Source organism: Pleurodeles waltl, chromosome 12 (genome assembly GCF_031143425.1).
Source record: "Pleurodeles waltl isolate 20211129_DDA chromosome 12, aPleWal1.hap1.20221129, whole genome shotgun sequence".
NCBI lineage: Eukaryota > Metazoa > Chordata > Amphibia > Caudata > Salamandridae > Pleurodeles > Pleurodeles waltl.
The window spans coordinates 208,816,444-208,827,887 of record NC_090451.1 but is presented as its reverse complement, the minus strand read 5'-3'; the positions used below and the strand labels follow the sequence as shown (position 1 = coordinate 208,827,887).

At 42.9% G+C, this 11,444-nt stretch overlaps 1 protein-coding gene across 1 annotated transcript in view; it reads right to left on the bottom strand.

The window, feature by feature from the left end:
* Window positions 1–2,381: 2,381 nt before the first annotated feature.
* The window catches only part of SPG7 (SPG7 matrix AAA peptidase subunit, paraplegin), a 462,707-nt gene continuing 453,644 nt past the window's right edge, over window positions 2,382–11,444 (bottom strand). Inside the window, exons 16-17 of the mRNA XM_069216631.1 lie at window positions 4,364–4,441; window positions 2,382–3,331 (exon numbers count right to left, since the gene is read on the bottom strand). Of these exons, the coding sequence (XP_069072732.1) occupies window positions 3,119–3,331; window positions 4,364–4,441 (291 nt within the window). The 3' untranslated portion in view covers window positions 2,382–3,118. The remainder of the gene's footprint in view (window positions 3,332–4,363; window positions 4,442–11,444) is intronic.

The window sequence follows — 11,444 nt, the reverse complement described above, 5'->3', positions numbered from 1 at the left end:
CACGCATATGCATGGTTCAGAGATGCGTGATAACTCTTGCGTGGCTACACTACGCGTTGCTCCGGCCTTGTAGAAAAGGCTGTTTCCCCGGTGGACAGAATATCCGTCATGTTTGTGACAGAGTATTCTGTCCACCAAGATGGTAATCAGCCCCTTAGACTATTTAATGAAACTTAAAATCCTCCAACTAGGTAACCCTAAAACTATATCCAAGGAAGGTGCACTGAAATTGGACACTTTTCCTGCTATATCTCACTGACATCACCGGATGCCTTGGAAGTCCAAACATTTTCTAAGCCCCAACTTTTCAGGGTTTCTGGAGCAGCTCCTCTGGATCACTTCTAAGGCTCCCAGTACCTCAAGTAGTTGGGGGCCAATGCTCACTCCAGCAGAGGTCACTTGCAAGGTCCAGTCCAGGCCCAGTTGGTACCAGTCAACTGGTCACTTCAGGAAAAATGCCTGTTCCAGCTTGTTGTGTCACTGTAGCCACACAGGAGGTCAGTCAACTGGCCTGTGGAGTCTGACACCTTGTCCTCAGAACAAGGGGAAGCAGGTCCAGTCCTTTTAGGTTTCCTCGCAGGTCACAGACAACAGGTCTAGTCCTCTTCTCAGCATCCACAGATCCAGAAAGTGTTCTGAAGAGGGGTCCTTCGGGTGCTACATTTATGGTTGGCACTAGCCAGTGGGTGGGGGTGACTTTGGGAAATTCCCTAACCAATGGGGAAAAGGTCCCAGAGGGCAGCCATACCCACGTGATCAGCATATCCTGTTTCCCTTACCTCAAACAATCCCTCAAGTCCACATCACTCCTGAAAATTCAAGATTTGGGGACCCCTCCTCCCCTGAGCAAACCTCTTGCTTCTATCCAGAAGTGTACCAAGGTAACTGAGGAGTCCCCTTCCCTGTGTCTACTTTCAAATTTATGAATTTCCTCGGTCTACCTCAAGTGTACTTTCTAGGCCGGCAGGGATCCAAAGCCCCAGACCTAGTCCATCTTGTCACCAGGCTTGAGCCATTGGTCTGCTTTGGGAACAGTTATCACACCTCATTAAAGTCAAGAACTTGCCAGGCAGTTGCTGCAGAGGAAATGCAGATTTGCCTTGAGGAGCTTCAGACAGGGAAAAGGTAACTTTCTAAACGTTGCTTTTCCTAAGTATTCATTAAAAGTACTACTTCATCAATGAACTAGACTTTTAATACATTTGAATGACTATTTTAGCTGGTTGCTGTAAAACAATACAGATTAAAGTTTATAACCAGTACTTTGCCATTTTCTATGATTCAGCTACTGCCCTGCCGGTTAAAATAGCTTTTGAGTCAAGTCACTGGAGGAACATGCCAACTTTAATTTTGCACATATTCTACTTTTAAATATCAGTGTCCTACTTTAAAAGCAACAAGATGGACTTAGTGGCGACTTCTTAATATTTAAAAGCAGGGTTTCCCATCTGTCAAGAAGGGTTATTTTGGCAAGACATCAGCTTTTTAGGCTACAGCAATCAGGTTGCACATGGTATGCCTGAAGTCATGTTTTACAGGCCCACTCTGTGGAAGGCACAAAAGGTACTGTGCTCCACAGGTGGCATTTAACTTCCAGGCATTGGGTGCATTTTCTACACCATATACCAGTGAGTTATAGGCAGGTTATATGCAGTGGCATAACAAAGGCCCCAGCAGCATCGTACCCTGGACTGAGAGCTCCTGAGTGCATCCGGGGGAGGTGTGCTCCTCCATGTACTTTGCAAGGGGCCCTCCCTCAAGTTTCCTTACGCCACTGGTTATATGTCAATCAGTTAATAAACCAATCAATTTAACTGTGTTTAAAGGAGGAAGGGCAATGGCATGTCACTCCTGTTGAGCAGCGGTAAAGTGCAGAGTCTGGAAAAAACCCAGGATAAAAAAGTTTGGAAAAAAGCGAAAAATCTGACTTGCTACTAAGGCAGCAGTTAGCCGATGGCACGTGAAATTTCATGGTGGCCTGATTTGACACGGCACCCACAACGCTAAAATCATGATCATTTCAGAAAAAAGACATTGGAAATGCCAAATTTATAATAGATAAATGTTTTTATGTCACATCAAGCCTTCTATACGACTTATGCAGTTGATGAACCATGCTTCAGTGCGAAGCATCACACTATAAAATGATACTGCTTTTAGAGAAAGGATGTGCATGCAAATTGCTCAAAAGCCTTACTTTCAGTCTCCGGACTAAAAGCTTTTTAGACCGCTGACACTGCACAGCTCCATACTCAACTTGACTCCATAATTTGAGGAGTTTAAAAAGGAACTGTAGCCTTGAAAGGTCTTGGGAAGAAGCCATAACGTTTGAATACAGAAAATGCATGAAAGGATTTAACGATCATAAAATACAAAAACTATTTCTTTTAAAGATAGGTCTTTATGACAATATTTGAAAACAGAAAATCATTTCCAAAAGGCGATGTTTGTGCTTTCCTGCAAAGGCCCCCATTGTTGGTAACGGCTAGCCTTGTTATGAAAATCTAACACCAGTTACAAGTTTACAATCAAAACAGAAAGCATGGCGTGGCTGTTCTCCTGGTGGAGACAGTGCCTGCTTTCTCCAACACATTAGCACACCCTGCTAGAGCACGGTCATGTACCATATGTGGGTGATGTTGAATACCCATTGTACTTCTTTAGAACGGAAGGTGAAAAACAAATCTATTTTCATGGGAAGGAGCGGTACTCAGGAACATAGCCAAGGTGGTCAGATACAGTTTAAGGCTCTTCTAAAATGGAGAGACTCAAGTAACACCCTAGTGAAACGGTATAGGGGTGGCAGTTCATATACTTTGTTTACCAATTGTACATATAGTGTTGGATTTTACAGTTGCCACTTAAGTTTACAACAGTCTATTCGTGTTAGTGCTGCAAGCCGCCTCCAAAAACCCCTCTGAATGCAGAAACAGATGACAAAATAGTACAACACATTGTTGTGCAATATTCCTGCAGTCTCCTGATCGCCCTCTCTTAAGATGTTATTTCCCACCATCAATGGAATGTGCCTCTGTAACAGCACAGTGAAGGGAAGTAATTATGGAGAGGGAGCAATGGGACTTAGAATGAAGACTTCTCCATCAAGTGCCAGGCAACTTCATACAGGTCTCAGGTTGGACTCCTCTTCATCCTCCTCTCGATCTTTTTGCTTCTTGGGTGGCTCCTCATCTCCTGTGTCTTGTTTGTCCTTTTCTGCCTCGATCCAGCTCTGCGGTGCAATCATTTTTTTGGGGCCATATGGATGTGCCCCAATCAGTTCTTCAATGTCATTGTAATTGATGACCTCTTTCTCCAACAGAAGATTGGCCAGCTAAAAGTAAAAAAAAAAAAAATGTGGGGGTTATTAATATGCCACCGAAACAAAAAGAAGAAGACTTAGAAAAGCTTGACTATTTTGTTGTCAAAAGCTGGTAGCGTCTGCCCTCCCAGTGAGATTTTTCTAACTTTCAGTGACGTTTCTTCATTTCTTTCACTTTTAAACTAACTTCTTTCCAATGGCCATAAACTTTCAGCATGGCACATACCATGTCCATTTGTTCTTTGCTTCCTACTTGTTCTTTACTCTCTGTTCACACAATAATCCCTCAAACCCTATAGGCTACGTTGCACATTAAAAAAATCAGTAAAGAGAACCGATATTTATTGTCTAGTCTTAGACCTCTACTTCTTAGTTTGCAGGCATGACGGTGGAGGCAGTACTTGTCATATTTACTAAAGCAGGACATGCACTTCAAGAAAAAACATGCTGTTACACACAAGAGTTCGCAGGACAAGCCCAGGCTTCACAATGTATCACCATGCAATGTGAAAGGCAGATGTATTGTCTGGCACCCCGCACTGCCATGTCATGTCTCCTCCTATAGGACGTATTGTCCCTAAAGCCTAAGCCACCATTTTACAAACCTAGCAGTTTCTAGTGTCTCTTTTTCTTCAGATCAGTAATTTCGACCTCAAAGCATTTCCCTTCTCGAAAGAGGACAGCAGATGGCCCTATGTCTGCAAGGTTCTCTTAAGTATTTCTGATAAATCAAGTGAAACAGCAGTGCTCAGAGATAAATGTTTCAAAACTTAGGTTTCTTTGATGGGATTTTAAAGAGGGGCCCCTTTGATTACCAATCATATCAAAATGATAAAAATAGGATAGAGATTATTTTGTGTATTTTATAGGATTTCTGCAGACTAGAGCGATGTCTGTTACATAGCATGAAAAGCAGAAAGGTTGGTCTGAATGAGATAGATGCCTACCCAAACCTGGACATTTAGTTTAGTAAAGGCCCTCAGCTTTTTCTTTGGTCTTCTACATATAGTCTGTCCAGTAACCTAATAACAATGCGACTCATACCGCTTGCAGTTTGTCCCTGTTGTCCAGTAGTAGCTTTTCTGTGCGCCTGTATGCTTGAGCAATTAGAAGCTTAGCTTCCTGAAGAAAGGAAACAAAACAAGAGAAGTTAATGAAGAAAAAAGTCTGAATTTCAACAGGCAAGTTGGACCATGTATCTACCATACAATGCTCTACCAAAATATTACACTCGCACTATCCATCTGCAATATCCATCTGAGTCTAAAGACATTCAGAATCAACATTTTCATTAGCTTCGCAAGCTTAAAAACTGTCCCCAGCTTTAAGGGGAGGGTCTCACTTTGCACAGGGGGAAAAAGAGTAATCTACACATGGTAGTAATTCTTGCATTATTAGTCTTTCAGTTTGTTCAGCATAATAATGGGAAGACCTTAGCAATGATTTCAATGAGCTGATACTCTAGTAGAAACACACTAGATCCTCAAAGTCAGGTTGTAGAAGCCTGTGACTCGGAGGCTCTAGTCACTACCACGCCCCACCCCTGTCCCCTGGATAGCTTTAGAACTCCAGGCCTCTTTTCTTCTATCAAATGGTATTATTTATGGCCAACACAAGATGAGGGAAGCTGGTGGTTAAGGAATACAGGGCTAAGGATATGTGAATTACTGCAATGAATAACACATACCTATTCTTGCATGCTAGTGTCATCAATCCTACAAATGGGAACAGAGCTCCACAATAAGAACGATTAACCACAAATATCTTAACCAAACAGTGATATAACTGCTTTTTCAGAGTAAATTCCACAAAAACCACAAAGGGTAGTCCAAGGTGCTCCTTTAGATAGGATTGAAAACTGTATCCGAGAGGCAAGAGAAGCTAACTCTACCCTGGCTGCATGCCCATACAGAGAGAGGTAGCTGGGAGGAGGGCAGCTTAAAAATACATTAAACTAAACTATCTGCTTTGGAAGCCTCATAGGAATCCTTTCTAGGCTTCCAACCATGTGCGTGGTGAAATTTCAAACAGATAGAGTAAAAACACTGCTAAATTGCACATAGTAATCAAAGAAAAGACGCCCGTTTTCCTCAATTTGGGATTTTTGGGATCAGTTAAGACAATCCCAAACTCCTCCTCTGAGAAAAAAAACATTTTCCAAAGACATTGGCTAAAATGTTTTGCAGGAAGTTCTGAGGGGTCACTAAAGAAATATATTCCAATTTGCTAAAATCTGCTCAGCCAGCATGACCCTTCACATGAATATGTAGGTTCACCTCGTGAACATATATAAAGGCGAACCAAACATTTTAAAGGTCAATTTCGAAATTAACCTGGCTGAAAATCCACATTTGCATGCAGCGCAACAAAAAAATCTGGGTGTGTAATTTGATAAACCAGCACTGTGTTATAATTGACTAAGAAGAGCAAAGTTAATTTGATTTTACAGACGCTGGAATCAGTCGGTAGCCAAATAGGTACCAATAAGTTCATAAATTAGAGAAAAAAGGTTAGATGTGTGAAACCACTTTTCTTTTGCAACATCTACATTTCGCAAAATCACAGTGTTTGCAAACAGAAAATGTTTTTTTAACAATGTAATAAACCCATTTTGCTAATCGGAGATGGGTTTCTGCTTCTCAAAATGGATTTGGCGAACCATACAAAATTGCAATTAGGCAGGAGTTTAAAAGGAGCGTTGCTTCATATTTGTGATTCACTATGGCATGCCGGAGTAGTTCTCAATCGCATTCACCAGTTAAAAACACCTCCAAGGCGGTGGGAACTGATTTGCTAAGGAGAGCTCTGCTATGCTTTCAGAATTGTGTCTTGTGACGACCACAGCCTGTTCCCCTAGATGTCTTACCACATGGGATTTTTTTAAAAACATTTTTTAAACTACACCCGTTCGTTTAAGGAATACGAGCTGCTTCAAAACATAACAGGGGCGTGTGTGGTCTGCTCCTGACAACAGACACTTATGCATGTGTTTGTAGCCAATTGCATGTCAAAGAGTGAAGCTTTGAAACTGAAGATTTTGCGAGAAGATTTATTAGTACACACATCACACTGTAAAATCGGACACCGGTCACAAAAAGTGTGCAATTTGCAACCTGTCTCCTCATGTACCTTGCCCTTTAGAAATCCGCTTTCAACACCATCTGTCATGCATTAGGAACTAATGCTATAACATCGAAAGTAAGAGCTAAGGGCCAGATGCAGCAAGAAATGCTTTTGCGACTCGGAAATTGCGAGTGGGTGCGACTTGTAATTTCCGAGTCACAAAAGCATATGCAGAAGGGTGTCTCAGACACCTTCTGCGAGTCGCTATGGGTTTGCAAAGACGCACCTCATTAATATTAATGAGATGGGTCGCATTTTGCGACCCCATAGCGATTCCCAGCACTCACAGGGATGGTGGCCTGCTGAAGACTGCAGACCTCCATGTCTGTGACTGCTTTTTAAATAAAGCAGTTTTTTATTTTTATTTTGCAGCCTGTTTTCCTTAAAGGAAAACGAGTTGCAAAATAAAAAAAATAAAAACCCGTTTGGTTTCGGTTTTTCAGAGTAGGCAGTGGTTCACTGGACCACTGCATGCTCTGAAAACCCCTTTTTGGCAACATTCACAAAGGGGAAGGGGTCCCATGGGGACCCCTTCCCTTTTGCAAATGGGTTACCACCAGTGTGACACTGGTGGTAACTGCGAATTGCTTTGCGACCGCATTCGCGGTCACAAAGCAATTTAGCATAGCGAAGCGGGTCGCAAATAGGAAGGGGGCACCCCTTCGTATTTGCGAGTCGCATTCACAATTTGCGAGTCGGTACCGACTTGCAAATTGTGAATGAGCATTGCATTCGGCATTTTGCATGGCGCAAACTGAGACTTTCGCAGTTTGCACCATGCAAAATGCATGCTACATCTGACCCTAAGTATCACCATTATTCATCACTCATATAAGATTTTGGGAATTCCCTAATTTAGTTCCAAAAAAATAAAATACAGATTTTAAGCTTGCTTCCCTTTGTTAAGCATGAGTTCTTACAGCTCGCTAGCCGATTCTCACACACTGGGAAGACTTTTAAGGGAACTACAGACATCTTGTTTTTTGTGGTGAATGGAAAAGGTTATAATCTCTTTAAAATTCTTGCCTCAAACTGTAAGTAACTTGAAGCAAGAAAGATGAACCAAGGGAACATGCGTAATTGCAGCTTCTATCAACAACAGTATTGCCATGCTGCTTCACCTAACTTTCCAGTTTATCCAATCAGCTCCAAGGCACCTGCTAATGGTATTTCCTATAAAAAATCCTATCAACATCATTATCATCGACTGATTGACTATTTTGACTCAGTCTTAACTTCCACAGCTGATCAAGTCTCCTGACACAGGCACTGTAAGGTGCCACTTTTCCTTAACTCATACTAATGCTTTGTGGAAGGCCCAAAAGAATCTTTAAGCAAAGGTTTTCCAGGGGCTCCCAATTAACCTGCAGTCCATTAGTAAGTAAACTGACTCCATTCAAGGCTTGCAGAAATAATTGACTTATTATTGCTCTTTTTAAGGGCTAGTCCCACAGGCCTCCAAAACAGGAATCAAACGTTTTCAGGGTACAGACAGCTGCAAAAATCGGAGCTCTCAGATTTGCCTAATGGTTATCCCATTTTAAATTACTTGCAAATGTAGACTCAGTTATCTATAACAACTAAACTGTTCCAAACCAACCCTAATAGGTACCAATTCAATTTCTTAGGCCGATTGGAGAAAGTCAAAGTGTTAGTGTTTTTTTTTTTACATTGAGAATAAGTCTATTATATTAACAACAGGAATGAAAAGCATGACGTTTATGCTGCAGACCTATTAGAGTAGTGTAGTCCATTAGAACTAAATTGTCTTCGTACATAAGCAAATGGATATATGAACAGGCCCTTTTTTTGGAAGTAAAGAAGACATAAGTTACTTAGCTGTAACAGTAGTTCTCCAGTAATGGACACTTTCATAGATTCAAATGCTTGAATACTTCCCCGTCGTCGAGATGGGAGTTTCAGGTGGAATATAAAACCAGGCCTGAAGATGTATGCACACAATACATGAAGTAGGCATCAATACAATATCCCATCACAGTCGTTTTGTAAAATAGACCCAAACTCAAACTTGAACCAATCAGATTGCCCCACCCCTCTAGAACCTCCTGTGAGGAGCTGCCTTCCCTCAGATTTTCGGAGCACAAGTGCTGAAATACCCCAACACACTGATAAGAGAGAAGGTGAGCTCCTCCGGGGAGGTGGGCGGGCTGCATGTGAATCTATGAAAGTGTCCAATACTGGAGAACTACAGTTACAGGTAAGTAACTTATTTCTTACTCCAGTAATGGAACTTTCATAGATTCACATGCTTGAATAGAGTAAAAAGCAGTAAGTAACACATTTTCTGTACCAAGAAATACTGTCTATCTCAATCATTATAAAACAGTGTCATTAGACAGTTACATGCAGAGCACTAAAATAACGCTTTAAACACAAATATATGAATATGCAAGAATGGTACGGTAATAACAACCAGAAAATGTGATTAAATCAAAAGCGGATGGAGGGAAACAAACAGCTCGCCATATCTGAACAAATGTCTAAGAACTGCTAGACCCACTGCGGCATCATGGAGCATCTCAGCATCCAGGCAGTAGTGCTTCGTGAAGGCGTGCGTTGTCCTCCACGTGGCTGCACGACAGATGTCTGGAAGGGATACCCCAGAGAAGAGTGCACAAGAAGTGGACACTGCTCGTGTAGTATGTGCACAAACTTTAGTGTCCAGCGGTCGACTAGCTTTTTGGTGGCAAAAGGCTATGGCACTAGAAATCCATCTAGAAATGGTTTGCCTAGAAGCAGAAAGCCCTCTCCTGGGCAGACTAAATGCCACGAACAGCTGACTGGACTTTCCGATTGAGGATGTCTGCTGCAAATAAAATTTAAGGCATCGCTTGATGTCCAAAGAATGCAGTGATCTTTCTGCCCCAGTCTGGGGCCGTGGAAAGAAAGTCTTTAGGACCACTGGCTTGTTAATGTGGAAATCAGTTTGGCACCTTTGGGATACATTTCGGGTTTGTCGGTAGGATGACTGTGTCATCTGTAAATCTCATGAAATACTCTTGGATGGTAAAGGCTTGAATCACGCTTACTCTGCGAGCAGATGTCAACGCTAATAGGAGTGCTACCTTCCAGGTAAGATACTTAGGGCCTGATTACAACTTTGGAGGAAGGTTTTAATCCGTCCCAAAAGTGACGGATATACCAACAGCCGTATTACGAGTCCATTATATCCTATGGAACTCGTAATACGGCTGGTGGTATATCCGTCACATTTGGGACGGATTAACACCTCCTCCAAAGTTGTAATCAGGCCCTTAGTGTCTAATTTATGAATAGGTTTGAATGGCTCCTTCATTAACTGAGTTAAGACTGTATTCAGTTGCCAAGATGGAGGAGGTCGTTTGGCTGAAGGAAAGGATCGGAATAAGCCCTTCATAAACTGCTTTATCAGTCGATGAGACAGTCCTTTGGATAGTCATCTATATCTGGAGATAGCAGCTAAGTGGACCTTAATAGATACATGGGCGAGACCAGACTTCACCAGGTGGAAAAGGTACGGTAAAATTTGTTCTGGAGCAGATGTAAGCGGATGAATGTTATTCGGGGTATACCATAAACAAAACCGCTTCCATTTTAAGGTATACGTCTTATTGGTGCTATCTGCACTTGCTTTAGCTAAAACTGTTTGACAGTCCATGGGAATATTTAGATGGCCAAATTCATTGAACTCAGGAGTCATGCACATAACCTGAGATGCTTGGGATCTGCATGCCTCACTTGGCCCTGGGCTGATGGTGAGCAGGTCCGGAATGGGTGCTAACCTGATGGGAGGACACGAGGATAGCAACAGAAGCTCTGTGTACCACGGTTGACGTGGCCAAGCTGGAGCAATTAGAATTATCTGGCAGGGCTCCAATTTGATCTTGCTGATGACCTGAGGAAGAAGGGGTTTCGGAGAAAAGATGTAAGCATAAATCCCTGACCATGCTATCGAAAGGGCATTTCCCCACAACCCTGGTTGGGGATGCCAGCTTGCAGAAAACCGGCATTTCGTGTTCTGAGATGTCGCGAAGAGGTCCAGGTTCGGTGTCTCCCACCTGCGGAACACTGCATCCAGCGTTGTCTGGTTCAGCTCCCACTTGTGTGAAGATGTGCTTAGCCTGCTTAATGAGTCTGCTGTGGTGTTTCTGATTCCCGGGAGATGTTCCGCCCGTATGTGCACTGAATTCTGAATGTACCAGGTCAGGATGAGCTGAGCTTCTGTGGAAAGTAAGCGAGCCTGAGTCCTGCCTTGCTTGTTTATGTAGTTCATGGTGGTCGTATTGTCTGTCCAGACCAGCACCGACGAACCTCGGATTCTCGGTAGAAAAGCTTGTAGTGGAAGGTACACAGCTCTGAGTTCGAGGAAGTTGATGTGCAGCGTCGCATGAGAATTGGGCCATCTGCCACTGACTTGCAGATCCTGGAGACATGCTCCCCACCCCTCCATCGAAGCATCCGTCGTGATGGTGAACGGAGGGATTTGATTCAGGAACTCCAGACCTACTGAAATGTTTGCAGTCGTTGACCACCACTGGAGGGAGTGGACCATCCTTGGTGTAATGTGAATTATGTCCCCGAAGGACCCTTGCGCCTGCTTCCACTGTTTGGATGCGTCCTCTTCAGGAAGAGCTCGACAAAGACGACAGTGTGGAACTAGGCTGATACAGGAGGACATCATCCCCAGTAATGATTTGAACCTCCAAACTGAAAGAGACTTTTTTCTTCGAACTGAGTCTGCTGAGGTCAAAAGCTTGAGTTGACGTTCTTCTGTAGGAAAGGCTTTCACAAGAGTCGTGTCCAATATAGCACACAGAAACACTATCCTTCTGGTAGGTTGAAGCTGTGACTTGTCTCTGTTGAGAGTGAGACCTAGTTGTTGGAAAAGACGTAACGTGGTCGTGAGGGAGTGACGTAGAGCAGAGATATTCGGAGCCTTTAGTAACCAATCGTCCAGATATGGGAATACCTGGTGCTTAAGACATCTCAAATATGCAGCCAC